The sequence below is a fragment of the Balearica regulorum genome, chromosome 1, assembly GCF_011004875.1.
Source record: "Balearica regulorum gibbericeps isolate bBalReg1 chromosome 1, bBalReg1.pri, whole genome shotgun sequence".
Taxonomy (NCBI): domain Eukaryota; kingdom Metazoa; phylum Chordata; class Aves; order Gruiformes; family Gruidae; genus Balearica; species Balearica regulorum.
Window position 1 is genome coordinate 10,365,011 of NC_046184.1, and position 16,114 is coordinate 10,381,124.

General features: G+C 36.7%; 1 protein-coding gene across 1 annotated transcript in view; it reads left to right on the forward strand.

Annotated features, from left to right (window-relative positions):
* SEMA3E (semaphorin 3E) overlaps nucleotides 1-16,114 on the forward strand; it is a 145,987-nt gene that overhangs the window by 116,084 nt on the left and 13,789 nt on the right. Inside the window, exons 7-13 of the mRNA XM_075771492.1 lie at nucleotides 989-1,131; nucleotides 3,910-4,024; nucleotides 4,362-4,431; nucleotides 5,734-5,878; nucleotides 10,672-10,894; nucleotides 13,567-13,658; nucleotides 14,860-14,901. Coding sequence (XP_075627607.1) covers nucleotides 989-1,131; nucleotides 3,910-4,024; nucleotides 4,362-4,431; nucleotides 5,734-5,878; nucleotides 10,672-10,894; nucleotides 13,567-13,658; nucleotides 14,860-14,901 — 830 coding nt within the window. The remainder of the gene's footprint in view (nucleotides 1-988; nucleotides 1,132-3,909; nucleotides 4,025-4,361; nucleotides 4,432-5,733; nucleotides 5,879-10,671; nucleotides 10,895-13,566; nucleotides 13,659-14,859; nucleotides 14,902-16,114) is intronic.

Here is a 16,114-nt window from a genome sequence, read left to right on the forward strand (position 1 = left end):
GTGAAGTTTTCTCTTCTCTTCTCTTCTCTTCCGTCTGGAAGATTTCATTATTTTAAGTATAGAATTCTCTAAATTATAGCCTCAAACTTTGCTTTTCAGTTTGTCTACACTTGAAATTTAAATTTGCCGAAAGGGAATATCTTAAAATGTATATTAAAAACACTTCAGAAAATTAGCAAGTGCTGTATCAATGTCTTAAAATACAATGGCTGTTTTCATAGAGAACAGGAAGTTAGAAAAAATTTACATCACCCACTGCTTCTTAAGAAATCATACTAATTGTATGAATGACGTTGTCATTTAAAAAACTCGTAAAAACTTTTCTACAATTCAGTGGGATGAAATCATCCACAGGTCTGCTTAGTGTGGGGTTAAAAGTTATACAGGCATAGACTGAAGTCTGAACTTGGGTTTCAACTTTGCAGCAAAATGTCAAAACAGGAAAAATTTAGAAGGTTTTTATTTCATGACAAAGATACACAATACATCTTCTGTCTATGAAGGTACATGTTCATATAACATCTATTAGCTGAACTACCAGAGCTTTTGCTTTATCTAAAAGGCTGTTTGTCCAAAGTTGACATTCCTACACCTGGTTTGTATGGGATCAAAGACTGTTATGTGAGTAATAGTGCCAGGTTTTAGCCTAATCCAAATTAAAATATATAAACCCTAGAGAATGGGACTGGAAAAAGGTCTTTTTCTTGCATACATACAAAGGAATATTGATCTGTGAATTGAAGCTATGAAAATAGTTTTACATTAATGTATTCCACATGTTCTACAGATACTCACCCACAAAGAAAAAATAGATTTTTTCCTATTTCTATCACCCTATTCCCCTTAGGTAGCTCTCTGACTGACAGATCCCTGATTCTTTAATTTTATTTTTTTTTCTTTGAGACCAGCTGATTTTAAGGATTGAAAAAAATAAAAGAATGTTTTAATAAACTTGAATTCAATTCCTTTTTGTTATTTTTTTTTAAAGAACCAAAATTTGTTGGCTCATACATGATTCCTGACAATGAAGACCACGATGATAACAAAGTATATTTCTTCTTTACTGAAAAAGCATTAGAAGCCGAGACAAGCACTCATGCTATATATACCAGAGTGGGACGTGTATGTGCGGTAAGATCCCTTTTCCGATTCCCCAGCTAAATGAGAAAAAAAAAAAAAATCATTCTCCTTTCTTTGGTCCTTCTCCCCAAGGCAAATATGGCATCTGTTAGTGTATGTGAGAGTAAGTTATAGGTCTGAATGAAAACCCTCCATCTAAGCCTCAAGCATTGGAAAATTCAAAAGCAATCTGAAATCTGGACTTGAAGCCGAATTTTGCTGAGAGGAGGGCAAAGTTCAGAAATCCTGTTATTCAACAGGAATATTCCATCTCTCTTTGTGCTGATATGTGGTAACAGTAATAGCAGTTGCCCACAGGACTGACTCTCTTACCATCCATATTCTCAAATCAGACCAAAGCTCCATCACCATTAGTGTTGGCAGTAGGTCCAAGGCCTCTTGCAGCTCTCACAAGTGACATAAATTGATATTCCCTCATATTCCTGGTCACAGGATAAACCCAGCCACCAGCCCTCTCTGACATTCCCTCTTGCCTTCCTATTCTGTCAGCAAGGAGCAGACATTTGTGCAGGGTCGATGGCTATCCTGTCAGACAGCTGGATTGGACAAGAGGCAATGGGCATAGACTAAAACACATGAAATCCATTGAACGTAAGAAAACATTTTTATACTACAAGGTGCTTGAACACCGACACCAGTTGCCCAGAGTCTCCATCCTTGGAGATATTCAAAACCTGCCTGGATATGGGTCTGAGCAATTGGCTGAGCAGCTCACTCAAGGCAACTTACTTTGAGCAGGGCAGTTGGACTAGATGATCTCCAAAGGTCCCTGCCAAATTCAACTATTCTGTGATTCTGTAAATTTTGAAAATGTCTTTCTGATGCATGAATGATAGGAGAGATAAAATGTCAACCATCTATAGAATGCTTTATAAATAGTAGCTAATAATAGCTACTAATAGTAGCTAATTAATGTTTTCATTTCATCTCATTCCTCTCCTTCTCAACAGCAACTAAGGGAAATTGTGCAGATAAGAAACTAGAACAGAGCATTGAGTTGTCTAGCAAATTATTATTGCAGATTTACCAGAAGGCACAGAAAAATCGTGAGGAAAGACCTTGCTTCCCTCCACTGCCCTGCACGATTATCCATTTCTCACTCAGGCCACGCTCCTGATGTACTGATCCCATCTCTTTTTGGCTCCCTGGCCCCCCACACAGGAAAGAGATCTCGGGCAGTTGCTGGAGAGGAGCACTTTTAACGTACGACCTCCCAGATTAAGCTGCCCATAGTTGGTCCTCTCTGGACGACTGCTGAAGTTTGGGTGCATTCCTTTTCTATTAATTGAACTACAGTAAGGCTGATGAGAGGAGCTCTCCCATCCCTATTGGGACTACATCTGACTGATTAAAGGAAGGAATGAGAAGCTTATTTATTAGCATCTGATTTTGTTTCTGAAAAAAAATTGCACTCCCTCTCCTAACTGTAGGGGATACATTCCTAAAACTATTGTGCAAAGAGCAAGACACAAGTTAAAAATCTCCTGTCACCTCAATGTATAGTATATGTCACATATGCTCACCAGCATACTACCTATTAACATTTCTTAAGGAGTACTCATGTATAACTTAAAACATCTGAAGTATGCAAAGTACCAAACTGCAGCCTAAGATATTAATGTTCACAAAGCCAGCTGGATTTCTGAATTCAAGCCTGCACCAAGATCTGAAGTAGAATTCTTTGGCCTGTGTTCTGGTAGATGTCTGAATAGATTATTTTAACAGTTCCCTCTAAGTCTGAAATATATCCACCTGAATGTCTTATCTCTAGGCACAGGTTTAACCAAAATCCCACAGATCTTTCTATTCCACTTGTACAAAACACCAAATGCTTTATCATCTGAACATTAACTTCACAGCCAAATGCTGTAATTCAAATTTGATTTAATGAATACAGAAAATAGCTAGCTGGTGATTCAAGAACAGGCTTTTTTCTCGCAGTTTTTATATTTTCATCTGAGCTAGAACAGATTTTGCAACACAGTCATCTACTCTGTATATTTCTACTTTTCTGAGGAAAACAGATATCTGATTTTGTAAGATCTCAATGTGAAGCTGAGGAAATCTGTTAAGTTTGGTAGTTTAGAATGAAGCTGTGAGAGGAGTTTTGCAAACCTGATAGAGGGGCTTCAACAGTTAGCTAACAGTCTACCTGAATATAAGGCCATAGCTTTGAGGAAGCTACCCAAAGGTTACAAATTGATTACTAAGTTTTACTAACTGCCCCCTTTTCATGACAATCCAAGAGTCGTAATAGCAAGAGAAAGATGAGACAGTCATAGCAAAGCAGGAATGACATAAAGTTATTGAGAAATCGTTGGAACACCATGCAGATGCTTGCCTCAGACTTGCCCCAGCTGTACCAGCCCTATGGATAGATTCAGGGCTTCAGTCTCCAAATGTGTTGATCTAGCCCTGCACTGAGCTCCTAAAGCAAAGCCAAACTTTGCTAATGTACTCACTACATCAGTTAAAAAAATGAGAGATAAAAAAGCTTTACAACAGCTGTATAGTTAAAACTATCCATGGATGCAGTAGAGAATTAAAAAGTTCTTATAAACCCACAGCTCTTAATGAGACCTGGACTTGATCAGTGCAATCCTACTTGAAAACTGACTCCAGAGAAATAATACTAGTAATAGACATGTGGTTTGAAAATGCATGCTTTTGACATTAAAAGATACAATGAGTGGCTAATTCAGCAGGGATGTTTGTGCTTCTAGACTTACTCATGCAAATTACCATCAGCATTTGTTTCCTTCTACGCAGAACGATATGGGAGGCCAGAGAATGCTTGTGAATAAATGGAGCACTTTCCTCAAAACCAGGCTAGTTTGCTCTGTGCCCGGGAGAAATGGAATTGATACGCATTTTGATGAATTAGGTAAATATCCTAGACTGCAACAAACTTAAAACCATCATATAAAACATATACTTTCATGATAACACTTCTTACTGTCAAGTATTATAATTGCTTTCATTGATAGGGAACAGTTGCTAGTGTTTTGTTTCCAATGTATACGAAGTTCTAAACACATGGAGTTGACTATCATCAATTACACCTTATTGCATTGTTTTCAAAGATTGCTTTTAAAATCTGCATAAAATTAAATTGCATATATGAGTAAAATAGGATAATACTTTTAACAAGCAATGAAGTTTCTCTTTTGGGGCTGAGAAAAGTAGTTTGCTACCAATAACATTGCATTTAAATTTTACAGAGGATGTGTTTTTGCTGCAAACTCGTGATAACAAAAATCCAGTGATATTTGGCCTCTTCAACACTACAAGGTAAACAACTAGAAGAAATAATAGCAGCAACAGAGGAATGTTTGAACAGCCTATTGAAGAGATAGAAGCTGCATGATAAATATCCCTTAGCAAATATATAGTAAACACTTTAATCCCTGTTCTATTCACAGTGGACTTCCTTGTTAGTGTAAAAACTGCTCTATGACACTCGGGGGCTTGAAATCTCATACAGTCATTCAGTCTATCTGGATCATAAATTAATTAAATGTTTCTCTGCTTGAAAATTTCCTAGTGTCAAAGTATATCCACTCCCGCATGCTTATAAGAGCAGCCTATCAGAACCGCCTGTCTTCCTTTAAGAGCTCCACTGTAATTCGAGTTTAAATAGAAAGCAGCTCCTACTAATCTCTTAGTGAAGCCTAAAACACCAGCTGTGATGTTGCTGGTGGCCTCCTTTTCCACAGCAGCCTAGTTCAAATGTGAGCACGTAGTACCTGTTTCTCGGAGATCCAACTGTTAGTATAGGATGTAACTGGTAGAGAAGAGCAGCTGTGCTTTTGCCACTATTTCACACTCCTGATGTATTATTTTTTCTTTGAATTATTTTTTAATAAAGCAAGGTAGATCTGGTCCTCTAGGAATTCAGGCATCTAGCATTCCTTATTGGCTCCCAATGCCAGTAGAGAAAGGTAGACACCAAATTAAAATGGTCTGAATCACCTTCTGGAGTCTTCAGAGATAATGTCTTTGTAGAGATCCTGATGCTTCTTTAAAAAATAATTAGTTGTTTCTCTGGTGAATAAAATTTAAAAGTAAAAAAGATAATTTTATGTGGAATGATCTACACAGAGTGATCTTGATGATGTAACTAAAAACACCAACCAACATTCCCACTCAATATGGAAAGACTCCTGTTCATTTCAGTCAGCATAGGATGGTTCTCATTTTTCCAAAATAACAACAACAGGAAAAATCTTAGAGAAGAAAAATGGTTAACTGTTTAAGTCACTAATTAAAGACATATAAGACCTGAGTTCCATTTGCTGTGCTTCCTCTGTGTTCACAAACAAGTAACTTAAAGCCTGTGTTCACATCTTCAAATTTTGGGATAACAACACAAAGCTGCTTCAGAGAAATGTTATAAATATAAATACATTAAAGACTTTGTAAAGAAAACTGGACACAGCAGTTATAAAAGAAACATATAGGAAACACTGAGTAGTTTTTTCTCCCTGAAGATTGTTGAAATGTGACTTTTTTTTAATCGCACAATAATACCAGTATTATACGTACAGGATGTGACATATTGCTTTAATAACATCTTTGAATTTTACTTCATAGCAATATATTTAGAGGATATGCCATATGTGTTTACCACATGGCAAGTGTCCGAGCAGCTTTCAATGGCCCATATGCTCATAAAGAAGGACCTGAATACCACTGGGCTCTATACGAAGGAAAAGTACCTTATCCGAGGCCTGGTTCAGTAAGTACAATCTATTTTCCATTGCTTTGTTATGCAAATGAATTTGGAAAGAAAAAGCAGACTGCTGCTAATGTACAAATCTTCCAGATTTCACAATCCAAAATATATTTATTTGAATATATACATACTCTAGCATTTCTGGAAAAGCATGACATGGGTCAGCAATAAATTTAATCAAGTCCTAGAACCATACATTTCCCAAAGGAAAAGAGTGGAATTAAGTATATAAGGTTTTTAAAAATCCTGTTGGGACTTCAATTTATCAACCTTGTGTTAAGGTCCCAAAGTTAGGACCTCGAGCAAGAGGGGTAGAAAGAGGCACCTGTAGAAGGTGGGTTCAGAAGCAGTAAAGGCATTCCCTGGGAAGGAACTTCTATTGAGCATAGTATAACTGTTCTAAATTTGGCTGCTGACATATTTTTTGAATCTGAACCTTGATAATTTTAATCTAATTACCAAAGAAATAAATGAAAAATCAAATTTATTTAAGTGCATTGAGTGAACCATAGGGTTTTTTTCTAACGGAACTTTTTGGAGAACAAATTGTCCCTACTGTCTTGACCTGAGAAAATAAAACCAAGATGAAGTAGAAACACGTACCTATATTTACATTAAAAATATATATAGTTAAGGTACAGGCAATATTTTCCAATGTAAATAAGATCATTACTGGAAACAACAAGCTTACACAAGGCAATTCACTTTCATTCTATTACCTGGTGAAACAAGGGCATTTAACATGTTTCAACGGAAGAAAAAAAAGATGATCCACTATTTCAAGATCAGGGAGTTCTGGTTCTCTTTTTTCATTTCTTTCTCAAAAAGGATCAAATTTCAATATTTCTATAATGTGGATTAGTGCACAGGTTAGAAATGAGACACAGATTTTAACAAAAGAAACTAATCGGAAGAAATACACTTGTAGATAGGGAGTAAATCCCCCATCACCTGATGTCCTTCTCCCAAGACTGGTTCTTTCTAGAAGCAATGGTCTAGCATCCTCACAATTAATTGGTGTGCTTTCAGACATCAAAGAGTGAGATTTTATTACCCTCAAATCAAGTTCCTGACCTTACTAACATTCTTGTTCTGTACCCTTTCTAAAGAATATAGAAATATTAAAACAATGTTGCAAAGAACCAAACTCAGCAAGATTGCTCATGCTTTTTGTTAATTTTCACACAAGTTTCTCTACAAACTACTTTTTTTTTTTTTTCCCAATGAACATTAAGTGAAAAAAATAAACAAAACCTATTTTTAAAATGCAATTAATCTGGCAACTATTGTAGCATACTCAGCAACTATACAGGTGCTGCCATGTAGAGAGCTGTTCCTGCCTGGCACTTAGATTTTTCATTTGGCAAATAGAAATTCTGGAGCAAATCACAAACTCATTACTTAGAGACAGGTAATTAATTTCTCACAGAAGGAGCACATCCAGGGTTGCCCTCACCTTCCTCTTCCTGCTGCAAGTCAGGAGGAGCCCCGTAGCAGGCAATGCCAGGCTAACCCAGCGAAGCATCACATCCAGGATTTCTTCTTCACCAGGTAGTTTTTGAGAATACAACGACTTTCCCACCCATGGCAACTGTCATCCGTTGCAAAGCTGCTTTTGTTTACTCACTGAAGGTCTACCCCTTATCATGTCAGCATTGTGCAGATTTTTTGACTCTGTGAGATGCAAAGACATTTCTAATAGCTGTTTGGTTAAACCCCCCCGCCCCCGGGGTTTTCACGCTTCACCTCTCAAGCTAGGGCGTTGCTCTCTTGAGCTTAACGATGGAATAAACACTCGCTGTAACATTACTTTCAGTGTTGTTTTTTCCTTTGCTAACTGAATCAATATTCTCTTCTATTCTAAAAGAAATCATTTGCAGACATAAACATTGCATACTATTCATTTATCACTGAATCGCAGGAATGAGAGGTGAAAAGACCTATTAGCTTATCTAGTCCATGCCAGTACAACCTTTCTCCCTGTAGTATGATTTCAAATGCGTGTTCTCTCTCATTTTAAATTAATGTTTTCCTCTGCTTCTCATGGGGTTAGAGACATAAGTCAAAATACAGAAGTGAATGCTCCAAAAAAGAGATTAACTGGGATTTAAACATGAATATGATTTGACCATCTTGGCCAATAGGCTATCATTGTAGCAGTGCTAACATCAAAACCAAATGGGTATTTGTTTGTTTGATGTAGATCAGTCATTGGTATTGAATCAGGATAGAAAATCAGATAAGTAAATTATCACATTTTGAGTGAAATGGTTGAATGCAAAGGAATTATTGGTTTCCTATTTGAAATTGTGCATAACAAATGTACAGTTTTTGCAGTTCTAACAAATAATGAGACAGTACCATGCATGGATTGCAGAATGGCTGTATATTTTACAAAGATTATATGGTCCAAGTTTTTTAAGTGGCATTCATTTATTTTTTTTTTCCAGAACACCTCATATACATTATTTGGACTAACGTTAAACACAGACAGGAATTCTATATTAATGACTACAGTCATTACATTGATCACATAGTACTGAAAATTAAATGGTGTTTGTTTTGGTAAGAAGGAGAGAACATTGAGCCAGCACTTCAGCAAAGCTGACGATGGTTTACAGAAAGGTTGCCCTAAGTTCCACTCGCTTTCAATGCTTCTCTCCCTCGGCTCTGAATGGCCACGTTTGGGTCAGACTGGATTGTAGCCTCCCCAACAGGCAAGGCATGGGGGCTGAAACAGATATAAGAGCACAAGTAATTTTCCCAATGTGATGGAACACATTAGTTGAGGAACCAGGTCTTTCCTGGGTGTTAATCGATTTAATCATGTTTGTCTCTGTATATTGCAGAGCACATCAGAGGCTGAAGTAGTTGGCTCTGCCAGCTAAGAGAGGATTAATTGATTCATTTTTGGCTGCTCATTTAGGACACAGTTGAGAGGTCGTTTCAACGCTTTTCCAGCAGCATGAAGAGAAAATATGTTTCGAGCTGTAGCCCACAGTGTTAGGTTTCACACTCCAAAGAAAAGGTCAGCATATTGGCAAGCTGAGTCCCACTACCTTTCCCACTACAGGAGTGACAGTGACAAGAGGCCAAAAATAACCTATTAGGCATCTCTGAGAGTCAGCACACTTTGATCTTAGATATCGAATGGGTAAAGATGGAGTCTATAGGAATGAGAGTAGAGCTTAAAGCTAAATAAACAGAAAACCAGTGTTAAGAGTCACACAGGTTCTGACAGACTCTGCAGTCTGCTGCTCTCTGAAGTCTGCTTGAAGGACTGCTTCTGCCATACTCTCTGCTCCTGCTTTGCTGATTCTTCCAGTGCATTTAGACTGTGATGCTTCTGGGAACGACATCAGTTACCTCAAAAATGGTGTTGATAGACTTCAGAGACAGCTGGCTGTACTGTTTCCTTTCTAGACTACTTCATTTAATTAAAAATGAAAAGCCTGTGAAGGATTATTTTTATTAAATCTCTCCAGGGCTAGAACTTTGCAAAGGGAACCTGGGAATGCCTATTCACTTGATATGCTGTGCAGCGCATGGAAAGCAGAGGCTTAGCCTGTCTTCATGCTCCAGCTCTGTATCTTTATTGCAAACAGCCAGTGAAATTCCATCACTAGGTTGATTAGACAATTACTTTAAAGTCAACACTGAACAAATACTTTCCTGTAGCTAAGCTCAAAAAGTGAAAACAAACATTGCCCCACTTGACAAGTGCAGGAGTTTGTTATTGTCATTACCATTGACCACAAGTTTAAAATTACCAATTCCAGTAAATATAGACTATTTTATTTCATTTTATTGATTGAAAAATCCAATTTAAATAGGGAAAGGCTGCTACTGTGGGTTTGCTTGAAATGCTTCTTAAAACCACACTGTCTTCCAAATATGTGGAGAAAGTAAACAGTTACCGAGATATTTCCAGCTTGATCATAAGTGGTTTCAATTAGACATCATGAAGCAAATTGGAAATGTACAATCTACATTCAGTTAGAGAACACTGTATCCTTCACAAAGCATCCTAAAATTAACTTCTCTTTTTAATGCTTTAAATTATCCCTAATTGCACATTTGACCAAAGGAGTAAGCCTCTTTTAATCAGTCATTGACATAAAGTCTATTTGCTTTGCAAAACAGTAGATTGATCGATGCAAACATTGGTATTTCAAGCTAAACTGTGATATATAATACTGTCATAGTGAGTTAGGAATTAGAATCAAATGTAATACTGTTAGAATGCCTGAGACCAAGAATTACTGTTGCTGCTGGCATCATTTTAAAGTGTGTTTCGTTTCTTATGGTAATGCATTTTGTAATCAAAAGTAATTAGACTAGAGATTGATTTCAAGCATTAACATTCTGCTGACTTTACATGGCCATCTCTCTACTGGGGTAGGAAGCCCCTTTCTCCTAACTCTGTCAATGGCCCTTTTTTTGGTTACATCTTCAATATGAATTTGGGGAAGACGTGAGCATTATGGGTTTTTGTCACAATCTAAAAGTGTCACTATTTATTCTGCTGTTAATACGCCGGACAGGAAGGACCTCCCTATTTCTACACATGACAACACCAAGGCTCTGTTCAGCATTCCTTTTCTTGGTTTCTCATGATAAATAATCCACACATGCATAAAGCATAGAGTTCACTGTCCCAATTCCTACTATGGTCTTCTGTGTCTGTTTTTATGCCAGGTTTTCTATAAACTTGTCATTACCCATGAAAACAAGATCTGTCTCTGACAATTCATTTGGCAAGCCTTCAGGACAATCTATGTTTTATGTTTTTGCAGTGTGCCAGCAAGGTGAATGGTGGTCTGTACACTACCACCAAAGACTATCCTGATGAAGCTGTCCATTTTGCCAGGAGTCATCCACTGATGTATCAGCCAATCAAGCCTGTTCACAAGAGACCAATACTAGTTAAAACAGATGGAAAGTACAATCTTAAACAAATAGCAGTGGACAGAGTGGAAGCTGAAGATGGGCAATATGATGTCTTGTTCATTGGCACAGGTAAATTAAAGAGAGCAAAGAAGACAATTGATTTAATAGGTTTGTTGGGTTTTGTTTTTTTTTTTACCTCCAGGATGAGTGAAATTAAGTTGTATATAGTCCAAAAATAAAAAGTTAATACAACATTCCTTTTTAACAATCATTCTTTGGATGACTGTGCCAGTCTTCAACTTATTGAGGTTAGTCATTCTAGACATGTGCTTCACTGTGCTGATAGCATTATTAAAAAAAAAAAAAAAAAAAAAAAAGATAGGGAATTATGTAAAGACTAGGAAGAGAAACTTAAGCATAGCACCTTTTTTTTTTTTTTTTTTGTATGTGTGTGTGTCTTTCCAAACAAGAACCTTAAATTAATTTCCTGAACAACTGGCCTTATTTTTAAAGCTTCAGAACACAATCATGTATCTGTGCATAGTTCTGAGCTGAGACCTACAGACCTGAGAGACACAAAGCTGATATGATTTTCAAAAATATCAGTTCAAATTATTGGCTTTATTCCACAGTTTATTTTCCCCAATTCTGGAGACCACAAGTCTAGCTGATACCATTAAAAAGAAACTACCAGCTTCGAGACTTGGGTTACAATACAGCTCAAGGAAGGAAGGAGGAAATACCCAAGTTTCTTAAAAAGAAACTGTTAGAAGTTTTCTGCCAAGTTTTCTTGTCTTCCTTTTGTGCCATTTTCATAAGATACAGAGAGCTTCTTTAAAGAGGATTTTTAAACATTTACCAAACAAATATGATTAAGGTAAAATATATCATAGATCTGCCCTAAGTCTAAGCAACCAGAGGAAAAAAATCTACATTCTAATGGTATTTGAAAAATAAGAAAATTTAACAAAGAGGAAACCTGGCACTAGACAAGACTTTAGTCACATGTAATCTGTCTGGAAAAAATCCAAGGATTCATAAAATTCACATTTTATCAATTTAACAACAGGAATGGTATCACAAATCATTTTGACCTTTTTGTCTAGGAAAGCAGTTACAGAGAACTATTTTTTACTAATGAAATTCCTCTGATAAGCACATTTCAGTGTTGAGAACATCCAAAAGCAGCATATTTGTAGAAGAGCAAAGGCTTATTTATATTAGTGTTGCTTTCTAAGCTTTTAAATGGCCTCAGTATAGTCTCAGCATTATACTTCGTGTGGTCTATAAAACATTGTGTCATGTGTCACTTATTTCTGTACAGCTGATTTTATAATGGTGCCTAGATTTTTCATATTTTCCAGTTGCATTTGTGATTGAGATATCAAATACTGTTGTACAGAAGTCAGCACAGCTGAATCCAAGGGGACTTACGTGTGTGCTTTAGAGCTGTGCTGGACTGACACCCAACAGCTGCTTAGTCTTCTCAAGATGTCTGATCTCAGGTGACAAGAAATTCCAGCATAGGAATTTGGGTTTCAAAAGCTTTAAAACAAACACTGAAACATCTGCTCTGCAAAGCTCCTATCAAAAAACTCACTGCTTCTCTTGGCAATATAATGTTAGAAAGGGTTAATATTTTTTTTTTTTTTTTAATCCGAGTCCAACACCTGCTGTGTAACGTAAGTAAACAGGGCCTTACAGCCAAGCAGAAGTTTCCTTAGGGTAGCAGTGCAGGTTAGAAAGGTTCATCAAATACAAAGTCTGAACGTCAGGGCTAACTTTCACGTGTCTGTCAGCAGGATTCGAAGATGGACTTACTTATGAAAATCAGAGCTCAGAATGCAATATATATTTACTGTTCCATCACAAAATGGATGCCTTTGATTACATATTCTCTTTGAGAAGTGGTGTATGACCCCAGTTTAATGGTTCCTCTTTATGTTTGCCCCTTTGATGTTTTGCTGAACATTTTTCCCAGTGCTTGTCTGCTTAATATTATTTCCCCTGCAAATCAAAGGTGACTGAAAATAACAGAAGAAAGGAAGTGATATTTGCCATTGTTGGTGACAGATTTTCAGATTAAGGAAAGCAAGACTATTCTAATAATAGTCAGCAAGACAAAGCTGAAGTGGTGGAAGACCAGATGCTATTCATGTGGTTTAATTTCCTGCAAGAGTTGTAGTGACAGAGAGGCTGGTAAATCTAAACTCCAACCCAGCTTAGCCTTTTTGAATGTGAAGCTTTTTTTTGGTTCATCTTCCTTTGATTAACACCTTCAGCTCAACAGCATCTCTGTGTTTTCTTAAAGGAGGGTGAGAACCATGAACAATGAACCCCTAAATGTTTTTGTACTCTTGCCTGGAGGAACGGAGCTGCTGCCAGCAATTAAGGATAGTTAGTAGTTTCCTAACTAGTGTAAACACTCAGATCCTATAATTAAAGCTATTTTATACTCCCTTGCCTTGATGGACTCAGCTCCTGCCTAGTCTCATTTCTTTTTCTGAAATATGGTCACACTCTTTGATCCTTTTGCAGCTCACCAAGGGGTTATGACCCAGAGTTTGAAAAATGCAAGTCAATTAGTCAGATAGCTTAGGGAAGTCTCAGTTGACTCTTATTTGCTAGGGACAAATTGTCATATGTGTTTATTTTCTAAGAGCAAGCAATTACCCGTACATATTTATAAATTTCTATCCGTTATCAGTTTGAAGAAGTCATTAAATGTATTTGAAGACCATATAAATGTTTCCACCAATTATAATCTTTAATATTGTTTTTCTTTTAAAATTTATTCCCAGATAATGGAATTGTGCTGAAAGTCATTACAATTTACAATCAAGAGACAGAATCAATGGAAGAAGTGATTCTTGAAGAGCTGCAAGTATTCAAGGTGAACTGTGTTGTATATGATGCACATATGCAAGTCTTGAATTTTCTGCAGAATTAAAATGTCTAAAATATCTGAGAATAGTCAAATATATAATAGTTGTGTGCCAGAAATTTTTTAATGATCTACTTATTTTATGGTAGGAAATTATCATTTTCAACTGAAGTTTTTCTGAGGTGGAGTTATAGCCCAAGTACCGAAGCATATTGCAGCAAACCAGGACTACTGTCTTTCTGTTTACATGCTTCGAGGTTGTAGGGTGACTTTTCATTAGAAACTTACCACTTTTTATTTAATTGTCCCTCATATGAAATTAAGTTTTTAAAAGAGTGTAACTACATGCACAAAAATATGCCTACTACAGTCTTGGAAGCTTCAATGAGGTCCAGATTAAAAAAACAACCATAAATTCCTCAGAAAGAGCGAATCAGTTAATCTCTTTACAGTGGGCAAACCTGAGTCCTAGTCAGGCAAAACTCCATTCTGTTTAACCAATGACTAAAGCTCAGGATTTGGTATGTGGCAAAGCTAATATAATGAAATTCTCTTGGTGAGTATTCAGATCACGTCATGTTAGCCACACAAAGTGGGAGGCTAACCTACCTGGAACTGTAGGGAAAATCTAACAACCAAACTTAGATATTTAAATGTGGTACCTGCATTTAAGCAATGTAACTACTGACTTGTCGCCTGGAGGGGGAAAAAATCACAGAAATTGCCCCTCTTAATAACGCTGGTTTTCAATAGACCTATTAGGGGCTATGTTTTGCCATCGCTCCAGGAAATCTGAGCAGAGGGCAGAGAGGACAATGGTAAAAGAAGGAATTTCTGCTATTTTTATCTTATCTTCAATGAATGTTTTGTTATAAAGAACACTCCACTTATCACTCTCAAGTAGGACAAGAGAGATTCAGTGGTGGCAAGAGCTTATGTCATGTTTGACAGGGAAATTGTAGTGTTCCTGTGGCTCCGATAATCCTGAATTAAGTGTTGGCTGGTTGTTTTTAAATAAACTCTTTCAAAGCAATAGTTCTGAAAGTCACAATTTCCTCACGTCTTTCTGTAGCGTCAGAACTTAAAGAAAGCCAAAGTATTTAGCAAAGCTGAATATAATAAGTAATCATCAACACTATTTTACCTAATTTATTGTCATAGCAAAAAGATATTCTTTTTTCTAAGCAAGGAAATATTTACTATTTTCTAGGTACCTGTTCCTATTATTTCTATGGAAATCTCTTCAAAAAGAGTAAGTAATTGACAAGTTTGAAATGTGAAAATTATGACTGAAATATAACAAAGCTATAAACTATATAGAGATAAATAGATACATAGGTAGATAGACAGATGGATGTACCTAATCTATAATGAGATCTGTAATATAAACTTATGGTTATATGCTCTGTTCCTTTATGAAGCATTTATGTTCTTCAATTCTAATGTTAAATCTCCCTGTTTCACACTATCATTCATATCAAAGCAAGTAAAACCCAATCTGTTTCATGAGTTACTGGCATAGTAATGACAGTAGGGATTAGCTTGGTGGATATGGCAACTCACAGAAAAGTTCCTCGCTGATGAATGCAGACAGACGTCAGCCCCATGGGGATATCAGTGCAAAAAGAGCCTTGCTGACTCTCCCACGTATTCAGTTGCCCATGAAAGGCAGGGCTGTTGGGATCTGACTCCCTTTTGAGTTTCTGCTAGTTTCTGCTAATATAAACACCCAATTTATTACTCTTGTAGGTAGATTCTCATGTGTACCATATCATAGATATCCATACCATATCATCATATCATCTCAGGATGAAGCCATTATAAACATCCAATGACAGTCATACCTTAACAGATTTTAGACATCTAATGCAATGTAAGTTCACATAAACATAGTGAAACACAAGTAACAGAGAATGAAAGTTGCACTACTAGGCGGTGTGAGTGTGCCCCAAAAAGATCATTTTAGTCTTGGTGTGCAGTCATTCTGCATTCTTTCTGTAAGTAATGTAGAAAGACAAACCCCTTTGATGGTGATTCAGAGGAGGATCTTAGGTGTAAGAAGTATTCTGAATTATTTCCTGGATCAATCTATTTTTTTTTTTCCATGTGAAAAGCAGTTCTAGATTGTCTAACACTGCACCTAAGTGATTATTTAGAGAAAGACTTCAGTGTAATTTCAAGTATTTGCCTTACCTCTAGCTCTCAGTGAAATGTCACAGTAAAAGGATGGTTTTGGAAGAGTAAAAAAGGAGATACAGTATAAAAGTGAAGTAGTCTTCCTCCATTACATCCAGCTCCCAGGAGGGCTGCTAACTCTACTAATTCAAGAAGTATCTGGAAAATCTGGAGACAATTGTAAAAAAAGCTGCCAAAGCAATCTAGCAGTTGAAGAATGAGCATTCTTGTGAGACATAAACACAGCTTAACTTTTTCAAGATATCAAAGAAAAGACTGAGAGACAACAG